The sequence below is a fragment of the Myxocyprinus asiaticus genome, chromosome 44, assembly GCF_019703515.2.
Source record: "Myxocyprinus asiaticus isolate MX2 ecotype Aquarium Trade chromosome 44, UBuf_Myxa_2, whole genome shotgun sequence".
NCBI lineage: Eukaryota > Metazoa > Chordata > Actinopteri > Cypriniformes > Catostomidae > Myxocyprinus > Myxocyprinus asiaticus.
Window position 1 is genome coordinate 33,479,875 of NC_059387.1, and position 26,642 is coordinate 33,506,516.

The window sequence follows — 26,642 nt, forward strand, 5'->3', positions numbered from 1 at the left end:
TACAAGCGGAGGAATGAGGGAGGCGGGGCAGACTTTGACTGGCACGAACTACGACTAATCAGAGGAGTGGGACACGCCCATTGTGAATAGTCATGGTCCAATCAGAACAGTGATGTGTTTTGAGGCGTAACAAGAATCAAGGTAGGTGGACGCTGCACGGTGTAAACTTAACTTTTTAAAACTCAAAGGCAGCTTTTTTATATTGAATTAAACATTGTATTAAATGATTTCCATCTAGTTATAAAATGAAAAACGATTATGTGTTATGATCTTTGATAACTACCCTTTTAACGCCCCCAGATAGTGACCAATCCCACCTGAGCGGCTCTCCAGCGCCCCCATGAGGCTTTAATGCATTTTAAAAATATAAAAATATTTTATTTTATGAATATAAAATATATATTTTATAAATATATCCCTCTTAAATCCAATATTTAACATTAATTATTATAAAATATATTAAAAATAAAAAAATCTAATATATATATATAATATATATATAAATGTGTTTTACAATTTAATTATTATGAAAATATATTTAAATGTTTCAAACTAAAAATATGTTTAATATTGAAGGTATACAATATATTTTAAAATCTATTATTTTTTATTATTTTTTTATTTATTTTTTTACAAATATTAAAGCTGTGGCCAAAAATATTGGCATGTTTTTATTGATTATCCTTTTGATCTTTAATTTAAAATATTCACAAAAATGCAAGCACAAAACAAGTTTTAGCAAAAAACAAATATTTTTGTCAAATATATGTGTGGCACAATTACTGGCACCCTTTTATTCAATACTTTTTGCAACCTCCCTTTGCCAAGACAACAGCTCTGAGTCTTCTCACATAATGCCTAATGAGGTTGGAGAACACATGGCAAGGGATCTGAGATCATTCCTCCATTCAGGACCTCTACAGATCCTTCAAATTCAGAGGTCCATGTTGGTGGACTCTCCTCTTTCTATGGGGTTCAGGTCAGGGGACTGGGATGGCCATGGCTGAACCTTGATTTTGTAGTCAGTGAACCATTTTTGTGTTGATTTTGATGTTTGTTTTGGATCATTGTCCTACTGGAAGATCCAACCAGGGCATGTTGTAAGCTTTCTGGCAGAGGCAGTCAGGTTTTGATTTTTTATCTGTTGGTATATGATAGAGTCCATGATGCCATGTATCCGAACAAGATGTCCTGGACCTCTGGCAGAAAAACAGCCCCACAACATTCAAGATGCATCACCACATTTAACCGTGGGCATTGGGTACTTCTTCATCTCTGTGTGCACCAAACCCATCTCTGGTGTTTGCTGCCAAAAACAAAATGCTCATAAAAAAACCCTGATAGCAAAATGCACATTATTCTTTCATTTTGAAACGCTTAAATTTAGCAGTCAAGAGTAGAGTTTAAGGACTGGCCTAATTGGACTGACAGATCAAAATATTTGAAGTCTTTTGTTAGTGTTAGTACTGAACATTGTATGACACTCTTTTGAGAGCATATGTGTGTTTTCCCTTTATTAACCATCCACTGTCCTAGAATCAGGGCAAAGAGAGGACAGAAAACAGCAAGTATACAACAGCTGGAGTGTGAGTGATTCCTTTAGGTCCTGTTGATAGAGGGAACGTCGTTTATCTCCTCTGTCTCTTCTCTCTCTTCGTTCATCAGCGGTTCTCTGTCTGTTTGAGCGGCGGTGTTCTGAGCAGCTGATCTCTTAGTCGTCTTATTGAGAGTTCTCTGCTATAAACAAACACAAATCAATGCATTTAAATTATAATATTTCATAACCTGAATGTCTTAAAGGGACAGTTCACCCAAAAATGAAAATTCTCTTTAGTTTTAAAATGAAAAATGACTCGTTCTAGTTCATCATACCGATGTGAAGCGTCACTCAACTTGTCCTGATCCTCCTCGCTGAATAGTCTACAAACTATTCACAGTTCTCCGCCGTTCATACTGTTGCTATGGTTACCTGAGGTTACCCATCTATCATGGGTGATTCAGAGAGAGGTGGCGATTGTGGGCGGATGTTGAGTATGCTAGACGTGATGATGCAGCTGATGGTATTGGCCAGCATGAAAATCATCATATATTGCCATCTCCACAACGTGACTTTCATGTCACCGTACAACACACACACAAAACACACATTAACACACACGGCATATGAAACGTGCATAAATGTTCGTCGAAAACGTCACCTAGACTTGGTGCCCAGTATATGGCCCACCACCAGGTTGGAAATGCCGTTGCCAATCATCTGTATTGATGTGGCCACATACTCGCCTGCAACGCACACAAACGCAACAGAAAACAAATGAAGATCAGATTCAAACCAATGAATGAGACATTTAAAGTAGACGTGAAATGACATTCTCAACCTGTTTGACTTTCGCAATGTGACGTATTATAGACTGAAACAGGATATTCAACAAGAAATAAAGGGCTGCATTACCTAAAACAGAAGCCTCATATAATGCTTGAATAGCTATAACATTTTAATTAAAGATTACGTATAAAGGAATACAGAATCTTTTTTTCCATGCAGAAATTTACATGGACCATTTACTGTATTAAGAAAGTACTGTAAATAGGTTCATTTCTGGTTTCTTTTGGACTTTTAACAAATTGTATGAATGCTGTAATGCTGCATTTATGCACAAAAATCTGAACACGGGCTGTCACGATTATGTAATTTTTCTGACTATTAATTGTCAAACAAATTGTCATACTTCTTAAGGTGTATGTGTGCTTGATACAGAAGTCATTTATTCATATTTAACTTGGGATCATATAATAAAACAGGGGAATATTATTTTCTTTAAGAAATAGATTATATTATATTATGCATCATTACAAATAATATGACATAAATAATACAGATAATATTTTAATATCAACATGTTTCAAAATACTCTCTTTTTGGTCAATTTTACATTTACACTGTTGTTTTTCAAACCCAGCCAACCTGAATATTATATTATATTATATTATTATATATTATATTATATATTATATTATTATATATTATATTATATATTATATTATTATATATTATATTATATATTATATTATTATATTATATTATATTATATATTATATTATTATATATTATATATTATATTATTATATTATATTATATATTATATATTATATTGTATATTATATTATTATATATTATATTATTATATATTATATTATATATTATATTATTATATATTATTATATATTATATTATATTATATAATAATATAATATATAATAATATAATATATATATATATATATATATATATATATATATATATATATATATATATATATATTATATATTATATTATATATTATTATTTATAATTATATTATATATTATATTATATATTATATTATATATTATATTATTATATATTATATTATATTATTATATTATATATTATATTATATTACGCATCATTACAAATAATATGACATAAATTATAAAAATAATATTTTAATATCAACATGTTTCAAAATACTCTCTTTTTGGTTAATTTTACATTTACACTGTTGTTTTTCGAACCCAGCCAACCTGAATATTATATTATATTATATATTATATTATATATTATATTATATATATATATATATTATATTATATTATATATTATATTATATTATATTATATTATATATTATTATATTATATATAAAATCACATAAAATTATCTCATGGCTTCTGAAAACTTGAGTCGTATGGACCACTTTTATGATACTTCTATGGTGCTTTTTTTGTCGTTTTGGAGCTATAAACTGTTGTTGTACAAACCATTTTGAGTTTTGGACGTAAACGCAGACTAGATGTGAGCTAGACACAAAGATTTATTAGTGAATATTGACTTAAATTTGGGTCTGTTCCTCACATAAAATTATCTCATGGCTTCTGAAAACTTCTTCGGCTTGCAAGCCTCACCCTTTTTCCTCCAAACATAATGATGGTCATTATGGCCAAACAGTTCCATTTTTGTTTCATCAGACCAGAGGACGTTTCTCCAAAAAGTAAGATCTTTGTCCCCATGTGCACTTGCAAACTGTAGTCTGGCTTTTATATGGCAGTTTTGGAGCAGTGGCTTCTTCCTTGCTGAGCAGCCTTTCAAGTTATGTCGATATAGGACTCGTTTTACTGTAGATATAGATACTTGTCTACCTGTATCCTCCAGCATCTTCACAAGGTCCTTTGCTGTTGTTCTGGGATTGATTTGCATTTTTCACACCAAACTACGTTCATCTCTAGGAGACAGAATGCGTCTCCTTCCTGAGCGGTATGATGGCTGTGTGGTCCCATGGTGTTTATACTTGCGTACTATTGTTTGTACAGATGAACGAGGTACCTTCAGATGTTTGGAAATTGCTCCCAAGGATGAACCAGACTTGTGGAAGTCCACAATTTTGTTTCTGAGGTCTTGGCTGATTTCTTTTGATTTTCCCATGATGTCAAGCAAAGATGCACTGAGTTTGAAGGTAGGCCTTAGAATACATCCACAGGTACACCTCTAATTCAGTACACCTCCTATCAGAAGCTAATTGGCTAATTGTCTAAAGGCTTGACATCATTTTCGGAAATTTTCCAAGCTGCTTAAAGGCACAGTTAACTTAGTGTATGTAACTTCTGACCCACTGGAATTGTGATATAGTCAAATAAAAGTGAAACAATCTGTCTGTAAACAATTTTTGGAAAAATGACTTGTGTCATGCACAAAGTAGATGTCCTAAAGGACTTGCCAAATCTATAATTTGCTAATATTAAACCAGTGGAGTGGTTAAAAAATTTGTTTTAATGACTTCAACCTAAGTGTATGTAAACTTCTGACTTCAAATGTATATATACACTATATTGCCAAAAGTATTCGCTCACCCATCCAAATAATTGAATTCAGATGTTCCAATCACTTCCATGGCCACAGGTGTATAAAATGAAGCACCTAGGCATGCAGACTGCTTCTACAAACATTTGTGAAAGAATGGACCGCTCTCAGGAGCTCAGTGAATTCCAGCGTGGTACTGTGATAGGATGCCACCTGTGCAACAAGCCAGTCGTGAAATTTCCTCGCTACTAAATATTCCACAGTCAACTGTCAGTGGTATTATAAATAAGTGGAAGCGATTGGGAATGACAACAACTCAGCCACGAAGTGGTAGGCCACTTAAAATGACAGAGCGGGGTCAGCAGATGCTGAGGCGCATAGTGCACAGAGGTCGCCAACTTTCTGCAGAGTCAATCGCTACAGACCTCCAAAGTTCATGTGGCCTTCAGATTAGCTCAAGAACAGTGCGTAGAGAGCTTCATGGAATGGGTTTCCATGGCCGAGCAGTTGCATCCAAGCCATACATCACCAAGTGCAATGCAAAGCGTCAGATGCAGTGGTGTAAAGCACGCCGCCACTGGACTCTAGAGCAGTGGAGACGCGTTCTCTGGAGTGACGAATCACGCTTCTCCATCTGACAGTCTGATGGACGAGTCTGGGTTTGGCTGTTGCCAGGAGAACGGTACTTGTCTGACTGCATTGTGCCAACTGTGAAGTTTGGTGGAGGGGAGATTATGGTGTGGGGTTGTTTTTCAGGAGCTGGGCTTGGCCCCTTAGTTCCAGTGAAAGGAACTCTGAATGCTTCAGCATACCAAGAGATTTTGGACAATTCCATGCTCCCAACTTTGTGGGAACAGTTTGGGGATGGCCCCTTCCTGTTCTAACATGACTGCGCACCAGTGCACAAAGCAAGGTCCATAAAGACATGGATGAGCGAGTTTGGTGTGGAAGAACTTGACTGGCCTGCACAGAGTCCTGACCTCAACCCGATAGAGCACCTTTGGGATGAATTAGAGCGAAGACTGCGAGCCAGGCCTTCTCGTCCAACATCAGTGTCTGACCTCACAAATGCGCTTCTGGAAGAATGGTCAAAAATTCCCATAAACACACTCCTAAACCTTGTGGAAAGCCTTCCCAGAAGAGTTGAAGCTGTTATAGCTGCAAAGGATGGGCCAACGTCATATTAAACCCTATGGATTAAGAATGGGATGTCACTTAAGTTCATATGCGTCTAAAGGCAGGTGAGCGAATACTTTTGGCAATATAGTGTATATCATGTGTGTGTGTTATATATATTGGATTGGAAGCGCATTCCACCAATGAGGAACAGTTGTTTATAGTTAAAAGTCCCACGTTATGCACCAAAATGTAATTTTCTGGTTATTATTGGGATTTTGGTGGCACAATAAACTGCTTTTGGGATTTTATTTATTTCAGACTCTTGTAGCCTCAATGTCTGTGCATTTCATAATAAGAAAATACTTTTTAAATGATTTTTTTATTATTATTTTTTATTATTAAAAAGGACTTAAATGTTGATGTGTTTCTCACCCACACCTATCATATCCCTTCTGAAGACATGGATTAAACCACTGGAGTGGTATGGATTACTTTGATGCTGCCTTTTTGTGCTTTTTTTGAGCTTCAAAGTTTTGAACCATATTCACTTGCATTGTATGGACCAACAGAGCTGAGATATTCTACTAAAAATCTTCATTTGTGTTCAACAGAAGAAAGAAAGTCATCTGGGATGGCATGAGGGTGAACTATCCCTTAAATCTTATAATGTTTATAATGTACATTTAGTCACTCTAAATGTAAAAATACACTTAATGGTAACAATATAATATAAAACATCTTAATCATGAACCATCTTAATTGAGACTAACTATTAATATTTTCAAAACGCATTCCTCATGAATATTGTCCCTCTTTCCACCCCGTACTTGTGTACAAACGCAGAATAAAGACACTTCAATGATCATACAGCATAACGTATATTTAAAACTGTATAGTGTATATTCTATTTATAGTTTCTTATAATGCTTTACATACAGATTATGTAAAGCCATGTCAGCTTTAAAGAGAGCAAACACGTGGGAAATGTCAGATTCAGAGAACGAGAATGAAGAAACTAACCCATCATCCTCCTCCTCCTCATCATCATCACGTGTGAAACTGGATCAGGACTCATCTTCTGTCTCGGCTGTGACATTCAATAATTCACCGGTATCAACATCAGCTGCCCGGACAGAAGACACCAGCATCAAGAGTCCCGGGCAGAGGAGGAGAAGGAGGACACGGGAGGAGGTGGAGGAGGACCGGGAGAAGAGAGAAGCTGCTCGAGAGAAACTGAGAGAGAAGAAAGAGAAACTCAAAGAGGAAAAACTACAAGAGAGACAGAGAAGGAAAGAGACAGCAGAGAAACTGACGCTGTTCAAACCTGAAAACTTCATCAAGACGCTCACAGTGAACATTCATGCAGGTGAACTGTAGAGAACTGCTAATATATATATATATATATATATATATATATAGTGCCGGTAATGATAATGTACAAAATCCAAAACAATGTACAATATTTAATTAAAGGAATATTCCGGGTTCAGTACAAGTTAAGCTCAATCGACAGCATTTGTGGCATAATGTTGATTACCACAAAAAAATATTATAGACTCGTCCCTCCTTTTCTGTAAAAAAAGCAAAAATCAAGGTTACAGTGAGGCACTTACAATGGAAGTCAATGGGGCCAATTTTTGGAGGGTTTAAAGGCAGAAATGTGATGCTTATAATTTTATAAACGTGCTTACATTAATGCTTTGAGCTGTAAAGTTGTTTAAAATGTCATTTTTATGGTCGTTTTAGGGTTTACAGTGTTTCATCGTCATGGCAACGAAGTTGTAAAATTGGCTGTAACTTTACACAGATGCGGTTAGTAAGCGATTTTTATCACTCTAAAATCATGTTTACATGCATGTTGTTAACGTCTTGTGGCTATACTTGTGAAACAGTGAGTATTTTAACGTTTACAGATTGGCCCCCATTGACTTCCATTGCAAGTGCCTCACTGTAACCCAGATTTTTGCTTTTTTATTTTTTAAAGAAAAGGAGGGACGAGGGGCCTGGGTAGCTCAGCGAGTACCGACGCTGACTAACACCCCTGGAGTCGTGAGTTCGAATCCAGGGCGTGCTGAGTGACTCCAGCCAGGTCTCCTAAGCAACCAAATTGGCCCGGTTGCTAGGGAGGGTAGAGTCACACGGGGTAACCTCCTCGTGGTCGCTATAATGTCGTTCTCGCTCTCGGTGGTGCGCGTGGTGAGTTGTGCGTGGATGCTGCGGAGAATAGTGTGAAGTCTCCACACGCGCTATGTCTCCGCGGTAACGCGCTCAACAAGCCGTGTGATAAGATGCGTGGATTGACAGTCTCAGACGCGGAGGCAACTGAGATTCGTCCTACGCCACCCGGATTGAGTCACTACGCCACCACGAGGACTTAGAGCACATTGGGAATTGGGCATTCCAAATTGATTTGTTGTAATCAAAATTCAATATTATGCCACAAATGCTGTTGATTGAGTTTTACTTGTATTGAACGCAGAATATTCCTTTAAGTAATTCCACAATACAATACAAGTGCAATAAAACAGAATGGAATAAACTTTCAACAAGACATTAATGAACATCATTGAGTGTTTCACACTTGAAATTAATCCTGGTTTATCTTTGTTTCTAGAAAATAAAGTCTCGATAAAATATTTTTCACTCAAACTTTTATTTGTATTATTATTTGTCTACGATCAATGTCCAACAGTGTATGTACATGCACCACAGGAGATTTATGTCATGAAAGTGCCCATATAGTTGGCACTGCAATACAAGTGAAAAACATTACTTAACCAAGGGTGAAAAGTGGTTTTAACAAAACACCTTGTTTCTTACAGTCTCTCTCTCTCTCTCTCTCTCTCTCTCTCTCTCTCTCTCTCTCTCTCTCTCTCTAGTATTGTTGCAGGATGCAGGCTGTGACGTGTTGCTCAGGACTCTAGATTGTCTTGAATGGAGGAACCATATAGAGAATCAGAGTCTTCTCAACAGCATCAGCTGGACAGGACCAGCCCTTCAGGTCACTTATATAACTCCCACTGTGCCGACAGGTTGTGTTGTGTGTTATTATTGTGGCAAAAGAGGAACCAAACATGCGCAAGTGCTCACCAAATGTCACAACATCCATATTTATGTGGTTTATTTTCTGTCTGGGTGTGTTTGTGCACTGCAGACTGAGGAGGAAGATGAAAATGGAGTTGTTGAAGAAGATCAAATTCTGATGGTGGTCCCCCGAAATGAATTTGAACACATGGTGATGTCACACAAACAAGGCTCTGATCAATCGGTCAGTCATTAAACTTCAATGGGACACAACTGTACATACTTTAGCTGTTAGACATGATTATAGGTTGTCTCTGTAGAGACATTTCATCTTCTGTTTCTTTGTGGTCCCAGGTTCTCATTGGTGAAGAGAAGGAGGGGGTGGGGCCTCACAATGAGAGGGCGGAGTCTCTACTAAAGCAGCTGTCTGAATACTTGACCACAAATCCTGGGAAAGTTGTCACAGTTCTAGTGATCAGTCATTACCGACGGTACACACGTTTGCTTTTCTAACATCAGTTCAAAATAATGCTGAATAATGAATTATCATCTTAAAAGATGCTACTAGAAGTGTTTCTGTGTATATATGTGTACAGATCAGGATTTTGGGATGAAGACGATACCAGCTCTCACCTCTGTCAGCAGCATTTGGACATAGAAGAGGTGAGACGAAAACTGTTATGATGTCTCTTCTTTCCTTAGAGACTGATCTTGGAGTAATGTGGCTTCACCGTTTCTTGTTTTTCTGATTGGCAGTTCCTGGTTCACCTACAGCTCTACTGGAATGTGGCTGTTCACTTCCTGTTTGGCTGGCAGGAAGTGACTGATCATGTGATTGCTTTTACCAAAGCTTTATCCAAACGACCTTACAAGTGAGTATTACAAACAGATCATGCCATAAAATGACACGAGACCAAGAGCTTCTGGGTCATCATTGGAGGTGATTGTTTTCTACAGAGTGTTGTGTGGTGATCCTGAGCTGGGCTTCTGTATGGACGGCTCGTGGTCAGGAGGTGTGCGTGTGGACAGAGATGGCTGTGGCCTCGCTCAGGTGTGGACACGTCAGATACAGCAGCTAAACCGTGTCAGTCCAGCCATGGCCAAAGCCATGACGGGCACATACCGCTCACCTTCAATTCTGCTGCAGGTAACGTGTTTTTAGACACTATTCACTAATAATTATGTTCTAGTGTTCTTACTTAAATGTACTGAGCCCCTTAGAGGATAGGGAAGGCATTTATTTTCTGAAATAATTTTGTGTTCTCACAAAAAGTTTTGCATTCCCTCTCAATAGCGTTATGCATGCCTTAACCATGGTTTTACTACAGTAACTATACAGTAGGTAAAATATAGTTTTTTTTACTGAAGCCATAACCACAAAAGTTACCATGGTATTTGTTGTATTGTTGATAAATGGGAACATAGAAAGGGTTGTGAGGGAATGCAAACTATTGCGAAGAAACGCAAGTTTTATTGTGAGGTAACGCAAACTATTGCAAGGGAACGCAAAATTGATTGCATGAGATCGCAAAACAGGAAATGTAAAACTGTTGCAAGGAAACACACATTTTAAATGTGAGGGAACACAAGTTTGCGAGGGAACACCAAATCGTTTGTAAAGGAACACAGACTGTTGCAAGGGAATGCGAAACATTTTGTGAGGGAAGGCAAAACTATTACAAGGGAAAGCAAATTTTATTGTGAGGGAATGCAAAACTGTTACGAGGGAATGCAAAACTGTTGCGAGGTAATGCAAATTTAATTGTGAGAGAATGCAAAACTTGCAAGGGAATGCGAAACTGTTGCGAGGGAATGCAAAACATATTGCAAGGGAATGCCAAATTTATTGCAAGATCATGCAAACCATTTTGTGAGGAAAAGCAAAACTGTTGCGAGAGAATGCAAAACTGTTGCGAGAGAATGCAAAACTGTTACGAGGGAATGCAAAACTGTTGCGAGGGAATGCAAAACTGTTACGAAGGAATGCAGAACTGTTGTGAGAGAATGCAAAACTGTTACGAGGGAATGCAGAACTGTTGCGAGGGAATGCAGAACTGTTGCGAGGGAATGCAAAACTGTTGCGAGGAATGCAAAACTGTTACGAGGGAATGCAAAACTGTTGCGAGGGAATGCAGAACTGTTGCGAGGGAATGCAAATTTAATTGTGAGAGAATGCAAAACTTGCGAGGGAATGCAAAACTGTTAAGAGGGAAAGCAAATTTTATTGTGAGAGAATGCAAAACTGTTGCAAGGGAAAGCAAATTTTATTGCGAGAGAATGCAAAACTGTTGTGAGGGAATGCAAAACTGTTACGAGGGAAAGCAAATTTTATTGTGAGAGAATGTAAAACTGTTGCGAGGAAATGCCAAATTTATTGCAAGATCATGCAAACCATTTTGTGAGGAAATGCAAAACTGTTGCGAGAGAATGCAAAACTGTTGCGAGGGAATGCAGAACTGTTGCGAGGGAAAGCAAATTTTATTGTGAGAGAATGCAAAACTGTTGCGAGGAAATGCCAAATTTATTGCAAGTTCATGCAAACCATTTTGTGAGGAAATGCAAATCTGTTGCGAGGGAATGCAAAACTGTTGCGAGGGAATGCAAAACTGTTGCGAGGGAAAGCAAATTTTATTGTGAGAGAATGCAAAACTGTTGCGAGGGAATGCCAAATTTATTGCAAGTTCATGCAAACCATTTTGTGAGGAAATGCAAAACTGTTGCGAGGATTGCAAAACTGTTGTGAAGAATGCAAAACTGTTGCGAGGGAATGCAAAACTGTTGTGAGGGAATGCAAATTTAATTGTGAGAGAATGCAAAACTGTTGCGAGGAATGCAAAACTGTTGCGAGAGAATGCAAATTTAATTGTGAGAGAATACAAAACTGTTGCAAGGGAATGCAGAACTGTTGCGAGGGAATGCAAAACTGTTGCGAGGGAATGCAAATTTAATTGTGAGAGAATGCAAAACTTGCGAGGGAATGCAAAACTGTTAAGAGGGAAAGCAAATTTTATTGTGAGAATGCAAAACTGTTGCGAGGGAATGCAAATTTATTGCAAGTTCATGCAAACCATTTTGTGAGGAAATGCAAAACTGTTGCGAGAGAATGCAAAACTGTTACGAGGGAAAGCAAATTTTATTGTGAGAATGCAAAACTGTTGCGAGGAAATGCCAAATTTATTGCAAGTTCATGCAAACCATTTTGTGAGGAAATGCAAAACTGTTGCGAGAGAATGCAAAACTGTTGCGAGGGAATGCAGAACTGTTGCGAGGGAAAGCAAATTTTATTGTGAGAGAATGCAAAACTGTTGCGAGGAAATGCCAAATTTATTGCAAGTTCATGCAAACCATTTTGTGAGGAAATGCAAATCTGTTGCGAGGGAATGCAAAACTGTTGCGAGGGAATGCAAAACTGTTGCGAGGGAAAGCAAATTTTATTGTGAGAGAATGCAAAACTGTTGCAAGGGAATGCCAAATTTATTGCAAGTTCATGCAAACCATTTTGTGAGGAAATGCAAAACTGTTGCGAGGAATGCAAAACTGTTGTGAAGAATGCAAAACTGTTGCGAGGGAATGCAAAACTGTTGTGAGGGAATGCAAATTTAATTGTGAGAGAATGCAAAACTGTTATGAGGAATGCAAAATTGTTGCGAGGGAATGCAAATTTAATTGTGAGAGAATGCAAAACTGTTGCGAGGAATGCAAAACTGTTGCGAGGGAATGCAAAACTGTTGCGAGGGAATGCAAAACTGTTGCGAGGGAATGCAAAACTGCTGCGAGGGAATGCAAAACTGTTGCGAGGGAATGCAAATTTAATTGTGAGAGAATGCAAAACTGTTACGAGGAATGCAAAACTGTTGCGAGGGAATGCAAAACTGTTGTGAGGGAATGCAAAACTGTTACGAGGGAAAGCAAATTTTATTGTGAGAGAATGCAAAACTGTTGCGAGGGAATGCCAAATTTATTGCAAGTTCATGCAAACCATTTTGTGAGGAAATGCAAAACTGTTGCGAGGGAATGCAAATTTAATTGTGAGAGAATGCAAAACTGTTGTGAAGAATGCAAAACTGTTGCGAGGGAATGCAAAACTGTTGTGAGGGAATGCAAATTTAATTGTGAGAGAATGCAAAACTGTTATGAGGAATGCAAAATTGTTGCGAGGGAATGCAAATTTAATTGTGAGAGAATGCAAAACTGTTGCGAGGAATGCAAAACTGTTGCGAGGGAATGCAAAACTGCTGCGAGGGAATGCAAAACTGTTGCGAGGGAATGCAAATTTAATTGTGAGAGAATGCAAAACTGTTACGAGGAATGCAAAACTGTTGCGAGGGAATGCAAAACTGCTGCGAGGGAATGCAAAACTGTTGCGAGGGAATGCAAATTTAATTGTGAGAGAATGCAAAACTGTTACGAGGAATGCAAAACTGTTGCGAGGGAATGCAAAACTGTTGTGAGGGAATGCAAAACTGTTACGAGGGAAAGCAAATTTTATTGTGAGAGAATGCAAAACTGTTGCGAGGGAATGCCAAATTTATTGCAAGTTCATGCAAACCATTTTGTGAGGAAATGCAAAACTGTTGCGAGGGAATGCAAATTTAATTGTGAGAGAATGCAAAACTGTTACGAGGAAATGCCAAATTTATTGCAAGTTCATGCAAACCATTTTGTGAGGAAATGCAAAACTGTTGCGAGGATTGCAAAACTGTTGTGAAGAATGCAAAACTGTTGCGAGGGAATGCAAAACTGTTGTGAGGGAATGCAAATTTAATTGTGAGAGAATGCAAAACTGTTGCGAGGAATGCAAAACTGTTGCGAGAGAATGCAAATTTAATTGTGAGAGAATACAAAACTGTTGCAAGGGAATGCAGAACTGTTGCGAGGGAATGCAAAACTGTTGCGAGGGAATGCAAATTTAATTGTGAGAGAATGCAAAACTTGCGAGGGAATGCAAAACTGTTACGAGGGAAAGCAAATTTTATTGTGAGAATGCAAAACTGTTGCGAGGAAATGCCAAATTTATTGCAAGTTCATGCAAACCATTTTGTGAGGAAATGCAAAACTGTTGCGAGAGAATGCAAAACTGTTGCGAGAGAATGCAAAACTGTTGCGAGGGAATGCAGAACTGTTGCGAGGGAAAGCAAATTTTATTGTGAGAGAATGCAAAACTGTTGCGAGGAAATGCCAAATTTATTGCAAGTTCATGCAAACCATTTTGTGAGGAAATGCAAATCTGTTGCGAGGGAATGCAAAACTGTTGCGAGGGAATGCAAAACTGTTGCGAGGGAAAGCAAATTTTATTGTGAGAGAATGCAAAACTGTTGCAAGGGAATGCCAAATTTATTGCAAGTTCATGCAAACCATTTTGTGAGGAAATGCAAAACTGTTGCGAGGAATGCAAAACTGTTGTGAAGAATGCAAAACTGTTGCGAGGGAATGCAAAACTGTTGTGAGGGAATGCAAATTTAATTGTGAGAGAATGCAAAACTGTTACGAGGAATGCAAAATTGTTGCGAGGGAATGCAAATTTAATTGTGAGAGAATGCAAAACTGTTGCGAGGAATGCAAAACTGTTGCGAGAGAATGCAAAACTGTTGCGAGGGAATGCAAAACTGTTGCGAGGGAATGCAAAACTGTTGCGAGGGAATGCAAAACTGTTGCGAGGGAATGCAAAACTGCTGCGAGGGAATGCAAATTTAATTGTGAGAGAATGCAAAACTGTTACGAGGAATGCAAAACTGTTGCGATGGAATGCAAATTTAATTGTGAGAGAATGCAAAACTGTTACGAGGAATGCAAAACTGTTGCGAGGGAATGCAAAACTGTTGTGAGGGAATGCAAAACTGTTACGAGGGAAAGCAAATTTTATTGTGAGAGAATGCAAAACTGTTGCGAGGGAATGCCAAATTTATTGCAAGTTCATGCAAACCATTTTGTGAGGAAATGCAAAACTGTTGCGAGGGAATGCAAATTTAATTGTGAGAGAATGCAAAACTGTTACGAGGAATGCAAAACTGTTGCGAGGGAATGCAAAACTGTTGCGAGGGAATGCAAAACTGTTACGAGGAATGCAAAACTGTTACGAGGGAATGCAAAACTGTTGCGAGGGAATGCAAAACTGTTGCGAGGAATGCAAAACTGTTGCGAGGGAATGCAAATTTAATTGTGAGAGAATGCAAAACTGTTATGAGGAATGCAAAACTGTTGCGAGGAATGCAAAACTGTTGCGAGGGAATGCAGATTTAATTGTGAGAGAATACAAAACTGTTGCAAGGGAATGCAAAACTGTTGCGAGGGAATGCGAAACTGTTGCGAGGGAATGCAAATTTAATTGTGAGAGAATGCAAAACTTGCAAGGGAACGCTGTTGCGAGGGAATGCAAAACTGTTGCGAGGGAACGTAAACTATTGCGAGGGAATGCAAACTTCTGAGGGAACACAAAATCTCCACAAAATGACCAATGGCAGACGGGGGCGTATTCAGAAAGCTGTTTTGAAAACAAAGTTTATTTTTGCAATTCAGTTTGGTGGCTCTAGTGGCACAGGAAGTACATACCTCAGCTTTAAGTCCTGGCTTAATTATTACATTTCTTATAATAATACAAAATATCACTCAACACAGTCCAACACAGACCATTTGTGTACATTTTGTTTTTAGTTGGTTCTAAATTTTTCCTAAAGTTAGAAAAAAAGAACTTGTGCAAACTTGTTGATGATGCATGATTTGAGCATAATGTTTGCATACAGATTTTGTGCACACACAGGGTTAGTGAGTAAAACAAATTCTTCTTGTGTAACAACAGGCCTATGAAGAGTTGGAGTCTATGGATGACCAACGCAAACTATTGGCTGATCTCACTGTAGTAGGCGGGGCCAATGAGAGGCGTGTCGGTCCTGAGCTCTCATGCCGTATACATCGACTTCTTACTTCCCAGAATCCTCATCTCCTGCTGGACTGAGACTGGAAGTGTGGGAGAAATTGCTGATTCTGCACAATATAGCTGCCTGACTACTTGAAGACTACCCTGTGATGGTGATTCTCCGTTAAAAACTGATCTGAGCCTCAGATCCATCATTTATACTTCATAAATTGATTCATTCATTTGCCATGAACAGTTCACTTTGGTTTCAGGCACTCATCAAACAGTTTTACCTATTGTATCGATTATGTGAAAGACTGACGTCATTGTCTTTATTAAATTAATTGTTAATCTGCCATAGAAAATTAATTTATACAAGGAATTAAACAGAGGTACTTATTATGTGGTTTTTACAAATCACTCTAAATCACATAAATTTATGTGATTATTTTAAATGAAAGATTCATTCTTTTGATCTGTATTCAAACTTATTTGTACATGTCCTGCTGTCACTTAAACTACATCATTTGGCAAACACCAATGAGTTTTTTGGTTTATCTGTTTATTTTTTTACCTCAAAACAATTGAATCAGTTAGAAAACATGCAAAAGAATACAAAATTCATTCACTCGTCACACTAATAAATATATTAGGTATTTAATCAAATCAATCAAATCAAGGGAGGGCAAGTTGAACTAATAAATAAAGGTTAATGAAATAAATACAGAATGAAAAACAAAATGGTTATACCTCATAATCAATGAAATACACAAACTAAAGACTTTATAAAATCAGATATGTATTTAACTTTAATAGCAGAGCTAAAGCTCTCTGGTATTGAATTACGATAAAATACTTTAACGCTTCAATGAACCAACAGGCTGGCTCAGATATTGATATACTGCATTTTAGAAATCTGATCATTTGACATAACAGGAAGTCTGACCTGAGCCCGAAGTCATTTGTTCAGTCGGCCTGTCGTCGTAATTAATAGAGGGCAGGAAACAGAGTTTTGGGACCCACTTTATATTAGGTGGCCTTAACTACTATGTACTTAACCATTTGATACAATGCACTTATTATGTACATGCATGTTGTTGCATTTAATTACATTTGTAGTTACACTGTTAACTCTACCCCTAACTCTAACCCAACCCTTACTCCTAATCCTACCCATACCTCAACCTCAGTAGCAGCAAATGTGGGAATTTTGCAGAACAACATGTAGTTACACAGTCTTGTATGCATTAAATGTTAGTACATAGTATTTAAGGCAACCTAATATAAAGTGTGACCAAGTTTTGTAATGAGAACTTGAGGATTGGCTTAACACCATGTCTACACCAGAGGCAAAAGCAAATAGCTTCCACTGTAATTAATGATGCTGACTGTGTACACTGGATGAGACCGTCGTGTTGCGCCCATTCTGTTTCTGACGCTTGGCGCCACAGTTGTTTAGGCACAGGAGTTCCCGCCATAGTGCACATCATCTTTGAAGTACGTTCGCTTCTACGTTGCAGCGCGACTCTTTCTACAAGCAGGGCCATAACCACCATAGACATGTCCCCCCCAATATTTATAGTAGTGGTCTACTGATAAGGGTTTTTTCCATGGTTCATTATTAAATAATTACATAGGTCCGTCCCGTCCCGTCCCCCACAATCCTGAATATGTGGTTACATCCTTGTCTACAAGTATGAATGGAATACAAATAAATACTCCAATAATACTTGAGATACTGTACTGTATATATATATATATATATATACAGTACTGTGCAAAAGTTTTAGGCACTTGTGAAAAATGTTGCATAGTGAGGATGTCTTCAAAAATAATGCCACTTAATCACTTAATGTCATACAAAGTCCAGTAAACATAAAAAAGCTAAATCAATATTTGATGTGACCTCCTTTGCCTTTAAAACAGCACCAATTCTCCTAGATACACCTGGACACAGTTTTTCTTGGTTGTTGGCAGATAGGATGTTCCAAGCTTCTTGGAGAATTCACCACAGTTCTTCTATCTATTTCGGCTGTCTCAGTTGCTTCTGTCTCTTTATGTAATCTCAGACTGACACGATGTTCAGTGGGGGGCTCTGTGGGGACCATGACATCTGTTGCAGGGCTCCCTGTTCTTCTATTCTAATCTTTTCTATATGCAAAAGTAATGTTTGTGAGTCTAACATTTATATTTCCTGTTGACACACTAAAGCTGAAGATATAAATAACCATCTTAAGACAAATGCTTTTGTGAAACATCTTATGTGCCTAAAACTTTTGCACAGTACTGTATATATATTATATATATATATATATAGTGTAGGTTTAAAGGCATTAACAATCTCATTGAATAAATCTGCCCGGTTTTTAGATTTCTTTAATTCATAACTAATCAAAAGCCTAACTAAAACTTAATAATACTTCAAAAAATACCACAGTGAAAGATGTTTGGCATGTTTTGAGCTAAATTAAAATATAAGTTTGCAATGTTTTTAACCTGCCAAGGTTCTAGTGAGGTTCTCAATCCTCACTAGTTCAATTTCACAGAAAAACAGGGTCACCTGACTACAAACATTGGCACTGGAAATGAGCATATTTATGAGGAAATTCATTTTTTCTCACTCCTGCAACCGAAGAAAAATGTATGACCTTGTCTTATTCAGTATCCTGAAAATAATTCATGATAAAGAGATAAAATACTAGACTGAATTTTCATTTTTTTGGGTGTACTATCCGTTTAAAGGAATGTACTAGTTTCAGTGCAATCAACAGCATTTGTGGCATTAAATTGATTTCTACAAAAATATTTTCAAATCATCCCTCATTTATAAAAAATAGAAAAAAAAGAAGAAGAAATAAATCTGGGTTACAGTAAGGCACATTGCAATGGAAGTGAATGGGGCCAATACATAAACGTTGAAATACTCACTGTACTAAAAGTATAGCTACAAGATGCTGACAATATACCTGTTAACCTTATCTGTGTAAAGTTATACTTAATATTACAACTTAGTTGCTATGACGACGCAATATCGTTAAACCCTATAAGCGACTAAAATCATCTTAAAGGGTAATGTTTACATCTTGTAGCTATACTTTTAAAACAATGAGTATTTTAAAGTTTATGGACTGGCACCATTCACTTCCATTGTAAGTGCCTTACTAACCACGTGGGTAGAGTAGAAAATATGTTCTGCGGTAATAAACAGTATGCTACAAATCCTGGAACATTCCTTTAAAGCTAATCTGTGACCTGTTGTTTACATGTAAGCGTACTTCCTTTCATGTCCAACGGCAGCATTTTCTTTGATAGGTCTCTAAATCTGAGGAGCAGTCGTCTGAGTCACTATCAGAGGCGGGGTCAACCCAAAGGGGGGTGTGGCCTTGCAGAGTGAAGGCGGGGCAAAGAATGCATGACTCGGGGGATAATGAGAAAGTGGGATCGTTTAAATTGTCGAAGGATAAAGGGGTGTCACAACAAGGACAGGACGCCTGATGATGAAAGTCAGGGCTGTGGATGGGGGCGGGGCCACAACAGAGGGCGTGGTCAGAAGGTAGGGAGGGTTCAAGGAAACAGGTAACATCCATTATAGAGGCTGTATCCTGATAAGATGCATCATCTGGACAGGAAGGAGAATCAGCATGTACTGTTGCTTCATCTTTACTACGGTAAGAACCAGGGTTATCGGACACGGAACTAGAAATAAAGACACGTTCACTGTCAGAGGGGTTGTGGGAAGGAACTGGGCTTGTGCATTCATCTGCGAGGCCGTCTTCATCTGTCTCTGTAGCTTTGTCTTCACTGTTGTCTGCGCATCCGAGGGTCAGCACCCATCCGAGCTGGTTGGACAGCAGCAGACGCAGACCTGGGGGCAGCGGCAGTACACGCAGAGCGTCTGCGCAGTCGGGCAGCATTTTGCGCAGCTGGGTGCAGCACAGGAACTGTAAGTTGGTGGGCGTGGAGTGAGAACGGATCAGTTTCATGCTGCTCTTGGCCGCAGTCGAACACACCATCGGATAAAGACGCTTATTTTGCAAGTGAGTGGCTGCAATGCCTGAGAGAAGAGAAAGGAAGTGTGAGAAAGATTAAAAAAGTTAACAACAGCTGCAAATGATGAGACAACGTACGGATCTATTAAAGAAATATTCTGGGTTCAATACAAGTACAGCTCAATCGACAGCATTTGAGGCATATTGTTGATTACCACAGAAATGTATTTCAACCCATCCCCACTTTTCTTTTCTTTTTAATCACCTTTTGACCCACTGTCATGTGTATTTTGTTGATTCATGTCTTTTATTTTGAAATGTTTAGTTCCTGTTTCCCTTGTCATGTGATTCCTGTTTTCCCTCCATGTTCATGTGTCATGTTTTCCATTGTGTCTTTGTCAAGTATTGAATGTAACTTTGTAGTCAAGTCAAGCCATAGTCAAGTCTAGTCCATGTCAGGGGTTATTGGTTCTCACTTTTGTAAATAAACTGCACTTGGGTTCTTCATCTTCACGTCATCATCATTGCCAGCAGTCAGCATCATTACACCCACATGCTTTCAACATATCTGTTCGTCTTACCGATGCATTTACGGTTCTTGTAGAAGCTGAGAGTTCCGTGCCAGCTGTCCAGATGAACCCCAATTATGGAGCCTTGACCGAACCGTGATGAGAAATTCACCTTTGACCCCTTATGGTGAAGGTGACCTAAATGGAGATAAATGTAGATGAAGACAAATGGTTAAAAATACACAAATACCAATGTACACACACATTTTATAACAGCATTTTAATGAAAATATTGTATCTGAAACGTGTCCACTTGACCTCTGACCTTACCTGTGTAGGAAAGACCCCAGCTGTCTTCATCAATGCCCAACAGACTGCAGAAACTGTGTCTGAACTGATCCAGATTCACTTCTGATGTACCGACACCAACCATCTGCATTCATTCAGTACCACACATTATAAACAAACACACAAACAAAGACTTCCTTTGTGAATCTCATGAAAACATGTACGGGTCATATTCCACCCCAAAATCAAAAGAATAAAAATTCTAAACTATATTTTACATAAAGAAGAAAAAAAGAAGCAGCCTATTTTAGGCCCTTAATTGTGACATTTTCCTGGAAATTCACTTTTGAGTTTATTTATTTTTTTAATTCCCATTATTCTCGAGCACACTGGGAATTGGGCATTCCAAATTGAGGAGAAAAGGGGAGAAAAAAAAAATTCCCATTATTCTCAATGGAGTAAATTACTGTGTTACAGTTATGTATTTACTGTAAATACTACCTTAAAGCATAAATATTTTACAATTTAAATAATATACTTTACAGTAATGAAAATTAGATTTTTTTACATGATGGTAATCGATTTATTAAATATATTACCATAATGTAAAAATCCCAATCTAGTTTTGTGCCTTTTTGCATCAACTTAGCAAAGTCTAAGAAGTCTCACCATATCAGTGCCATAAACCGGTGATGTCATCTTGATCTCCCAGAAGTGCTGTCCGTCACTGAGCGCTTTGGAGCCCCTGATGGCAGCTGTTCCACAGCTGTACTCAGAATGAAAGCTCACCTTCCGGTTAGAGCAGCTCAGAGACACGGTGGACGATTTACTCTCTTCATCCCACACCCAATCACATCCTTTTATTACAATAGCAAACAAATAGACCATTTAAAATACAACAAACCACCATTTCAAACATTTAGCCTTGAACTAATATTCCAAGATTCAGTTTGTAACTCTAATGTAATGGGTGTCAGATTCACCCTACTTTTTTGGACATACAAAAGATGGATAAAGTGCTTTTTTATCTAATGCAATGACATTCAGACATTTTTAAGTGTGACTTAAGTGTCCAGATAATTTGTTAGTACTAGTACTACAACTCACATATCTAAACACATGTGCTCTCTCACCCTGTTCTTCCTCTCCGCAGGTGCAATTGAGGGTGTACGGGCTGATCTGGGCATCTGAACTGAGCTCTGTTTGAGCTGGACACTGACAGAATGACTCACCCATCACGGGCACCACAGGTGGCAACTCCGCTGGCACACACACAGTCACCGTCTGGTACCCTTGAGAGTCAGCTTCTGACTACACACACATACACACATGACAAGTCATATATACTGTATCATCACAGATCACACACAAATGCACTAAACATTGAGCATGTCAACATCCAGAGACCTCTACAGAAAGAAATCAAAACAAATATACAATTTTTATTTTGCATTAAGAAAATGTGGGCCATTATGTTTTTTTGCATTTTGACATGACAATTTTGATTCTTGTCCAGACAGGATGATTTTCATTCTGTATTAGAGTAATGAGATTTTTATTTTTACAGTAATTAGAATTTCGAGGAAAATGTGCTTACTTGTCATGAAACTAATATGAAAATTGAACAAAATGTGTATAATTTTGAAAATAATGAAATGATTAAATTTTTAAAATTATTATGAAAATAATGTTGGAATTGAACAAAATGTGAATAATTTTGAAAATAATGAAATAAAAGTTTGAACATTTTTAGGAAAATAATGTCATAATTGAACAAAATGTGTATAATTTTGAAAATAATGAAATAATAAAAGTTTGAAAATTGTTAGGAAAATAATGTCATAACTGAACAAAATGTGTATAATTTTGAAAATAATTAAATAATACAATTTTGAAAATTGTTAGGAAAATAACGTCATAATTGAACAAAATGTGAATAATTTTGAAAATAATGAAATAAAAAATGTTTGAAAATTATTATGAAAATAATGTCATAATTGAACAAAATGTGAATAATTTTGAAAATAATGAAATAAAATTTTGAAAATTGTTAGGAAAATAATGTCATAATTGAACAAAATGTGTATAATTTTGAAAATAATTAAATAATACAATTTTGAAAATTGTTAGGAAAATAACGTCATAATTGAACAAAATGTGAATAATTTTGAAAATAATGAAATGATTAAATTTTTAAAATTATTATGAAAATAATGTTGGAATTGAACAAAATGTGTATAATTTTGAAAATAATGAAATAATAAAAGTTTGAAAATTGTTAGGAAAATAATGTCATAATTGAACAAAATGTGAATAATTTTGAAAATAATGAAATAATACAATTTTGAAAATTGTTAGGAAAATAACGTCATAATTGAACAAAATGTGTATAATTTTGAAAATAATGAAATAATACAATTTTGAAAATTATTATGAAAATAATGTCATAATTGAACAAAATGTGTATAATTTTGAAAATAATGAAATAATACAATTTTGAAAATTGTTAGGAAAATAACGTCATAATTGAACAAAATGTGAATAATTTTGAAAATAATGAAATAATAAAAGTTTGAAAATTGTTAGGAAAATAATGTCATAATTGAACAAAATGTGAATAATATTGAAAATAATGAAATAATAAAAGTTTGAAAATTGTTAGGAAAATAACGTCATAACTGAACAAAATGTGTATAATTTTGAAAATAATGAAATAATACAATTTTGAAAATTGTTAGGAAAATAATGTCATAATTGAACAAAATGTGAATAATTTTGAAAATAATGAAATAATAAAAGTTTGAAAATTGTTAGGAAAATAATGTCATAATTGAACAAAATGTGAATAATATTGAAAATAATGAAATAATAAAAGTTTGAAAATTGTTAGGAAAATAATGTCATAATTGAACAAAATGTGTATAATTTTGAAAATAATTAAATAATACAATTTTGAAAATTGTTAGGAAAATAATGTCATAATTGAACAAAATGTGTATAATTTTGAAAATAATTAAATAATACAATTTTGAAAATTGTTAGGAAAATAACGTCATAATTGAACAAAATGTGAATAATTTTGAAAATACTGAAATAATAAAAGTTTGAAAATTGTTAGGAAAATATCATAATTGAACAAAATGTGTATAATTTTCAAAATAATTAAAATTATTTTAACATGCTGTGTCACTGGGAAGCATCCATTTGAAACTCTGATTGGCCAGATGCCCATGTAATGTAAAGCTTATAATGGTGAGCTTCAAATAACCTGACAGAAATAACTCAACATGTGAGGACAGAGTAACACACATTCACCTGAGCTCCAACAACTTGTTTGTCATCTGCACCGAGAGTCGTCTTGAGGGGTGTGGCTTCAGACTCTGTGACATTTTCACTAGCAACATACTTATTCCAAGACATACCTGAAACACAAGTACAGAATGCACGACTGCAGCTGATCTTTAATTCTCACACTGATCAACATTATTTACTGTAGCTGCCAACCCATACACAACGTGCTTCGCCATGAACTTGTTTTGCAGAATGACAGACTGATACTGTAGCCTACTTCTCATTGCCCCATATGCCACTGCTGGCAGTCTGTGAGACTATACTCTTACAATCGTCCTGTCACCTGCTTGCATCAGTCTGATGTTACACTCAAAGAGTTTTCAAAACATCCTAAAAGAGGTAGAAAGCAGAAATTGCTCTTTATAAAGTCAGAGGTCTTTACACATCCATAAATACACACACACACACACACACACACACAGCTATCATTATGAGGACTCTCCATAGACATAATGATTTTTATACTGTAAGAACTATAGATTCTATCCACTAACCATAACCCTACCCCTAAACCTAACCCTCACAAAAAACTATCTGCATTTTTACATCACACACACACACCACACACACACACACACACACAACACACACGCAGACACACACAACACACATACACACACACACACACAACACACACACACAGACACACCACAGAGACACACAGACACAGACACACCACACACAGACACACAAACACACAACACACACACAGACACACCACACACAACACACACACAGACACACACAACACACACACACAGACACAACACACACCACACGCACCACACACACAGACAAACACAGACACACACACAACACACACAAACAACACATACACACAGACACACACACACAACACACACACACAGACACACAGACACACACACACAACACACAGACACACAACACACAGACACACACACACACACACACACACACACAGACACACACACACACACACACCACACACAACACACACAGAGACACAGACACACAACACACACACACACACACACAGACAACACACAGACACACACACAGACACACAACACACACACACACACGACACACCACACACAACACACACAGACACAAACACAACACACACACACACAACACACACATACACAAACACAACACACACAACATAAACACACAAATTATGGCAAGCCCTTTTGACATTAAATCATATGCTGTTTATGAATTCTTGATATCAAAAATGTCAAATTTTAACTTGTAAAAAAATAATTATTGATTTCTGTAACTTCATTTTCACTAGTAGAATTTTACCATGAACTGTCTGTCACTCCTGTTCAAAATACAATTACAGATATTTTTAATTTCTTACAAGCTGAAATTCCAATTTCCCATTTGAGCAACTTACTAGTTAAAACGATCATTTTTTATATCTGTAATTCGATTTTCACTAGTGGCAATGTTAACTTCAGATATCTGGAAATGGATTTAAAATATGAATTAAAGATGTCGTAACAGGCTTTCTTACTTAAATTAACATTGTAACTAGTGAAAACCAAATTACAGATATGAAAAATGAATTTTTACTAGATGTAATAGAATTGCTGATAAAAACAATGGACATTTCCACTAGTAACAATATAAAATATTATTTTTATCTGTAGGAAATACATAGCTAATCTGTGAATTTGGAAGTTCAACTAGTAAGAAATTAATTGTAGATATCTGTAATTGCATTTTGAACAGCATGTGAATCTGCTACTGCAGACATCAGTGTTATTTACTGCTTGAAATGCCATTTTTTTATATCAAGAATGGGTATTTCCATGAGTAATGGTGTCATTTTTTACTGTCAATAATTAACGTTTTTACTAGTGAAATCTACATTTTCACTAGTAGTAATTTCAAAGAATTTGCATTTTAAATAGTGAAAATGTAATTGTAGATATCTATAATTCACATTCTGCATGTGATTAAATGTGAAAAGGGCTTGTAATACACACACACACACACACACACACACACACACACACACACAGTATTTGCATTAAAATCAGATGTCTTAAAGATTATAGGTGCATTTCAAATGTTTCTAGACACCAGATATCTCTGTATAATTGGGTTTAAAGACTTAGTTGATTTTGTCCCAGTGTGCACGCAACTCAACCAGGTGTTCACTAATTGATTGATAATGTGTATCCAAAACAAGAAACCTGCCCTGGATACCTCCACCATCCCAGAGCTGACCAACTGGCCCATCTGTACTGAGGTTATCCGCTTTCCCAGGTATCTGTTTCTTGGAAATGCAACAGTGTAATATGTATTTAATTACACTGATATAAGCAGATTTCTCAGCCAAATAGCATCGTAATAAACAAGTTTGCGAAAGACTGCAATATGAGACAGGGGATCATGTAGGTAACAGTTTTTCAATCAAAGCTTGTAAATAACATGCCAAATTGCGGCTGTTATTTTGTACACCATTATATTTTGTATTTAACAAAAACTTAAGCACTCCACACAGTTATTTAATTAATTGTTACATTAAATGACACTTAAAGCAGAGGTAGGCAAAAACTAAAAATGGCTGAATATTTTCTGGCATAATAATACTACTATACTACTAATGATAATTATAATAATATTCAATAATTTTAATGATTAAGTATAATTATAATAGCAATTTATTATACTGTA

At 36.6% G+C, this 26,642-nt stretch overlaps 2 protein-coding genes across 5 annotated transcripts; one reads left to right on the forward strand and one right to left on the reverse strand.

The window, feature by feature from the left end:
- Window positions 1-6: 6 nt before the first annotated feature.
- LOC127434589 (probable crossover junction endonuclease EME2) lies at window positions 7-21,909 on the forward strand. 4 transcript variants are annotated; one of them, XM_051687423.1, is made up of 9 exons: window positions 7-141; window positions 6,894-7,321; window positions 8,835-8,995; window positions 9,110-9,223; window positions 9,334-9,470; window positions 9,576-9,642; window positions 9,736-9,851; window positions 9,937-10,126; window positions 15,776-15,931. In XM_051687423.1, the coding sequence occupies exons 2-9, from the start codon at window positions 6,907-6,909 to the stop codon at window positions 15,929-15,931; spliced, it is 1,356 nt and encodes a 451-aa protein (XP_051543383.1). In that variant the 5' UTR covers window positions 7-141; window positions 6,894-6,906. The 4 variants fall into 4 exon arrangements, 2 of the variants coding, with proteins under 2 accessions (XP_051543383.1, XP_051543384.1); XR_007896063.1 differs by lacking the exon at window positions 7-141 and adding an exon at window positions 21,772-21,909 and having other exon boundaries at window positions 6,760-7,321; window positions 15,776-16,005; XR_007896064.1 differs by lacking the exon at window positions 7-141 and adding an exon at window positions 20,426-20,673 and having other exon boundaries at window positions 6,760-7,321; window positions 15,776-16,005.
- spsb3b (splA/ryanodine receptor domain and SOCS box containing 3b) lies at window positions 19,114-26,324 on the reverse strand. The gene is made up of 7 exons (XM_051687422.1): window positions 26,172-26,324; window positions 23,934-24,040; window positions 21,752-21,929; window positions 21,288-21,475; window positions 20,661-20,763; window positions 20,403-20,528; window positions 19,114-19,886 (listed from the first exon to the last, which is right to left on the reverse strand). The coding sequence occupies exons 2-7, from the start codon at window positions 24,036-24,038 to the stop codon at window positions 19,114-19,116; spliced, it is 1,473 nt and encodes a 490-aa protein (XP_051543382.1). The 5' UTR covers window positions 24,039-24,040; window positions 26,172-26,324.
- Between the last annotated feature and the right edge of the window lie 318 nt (window positions 26,325-26,642).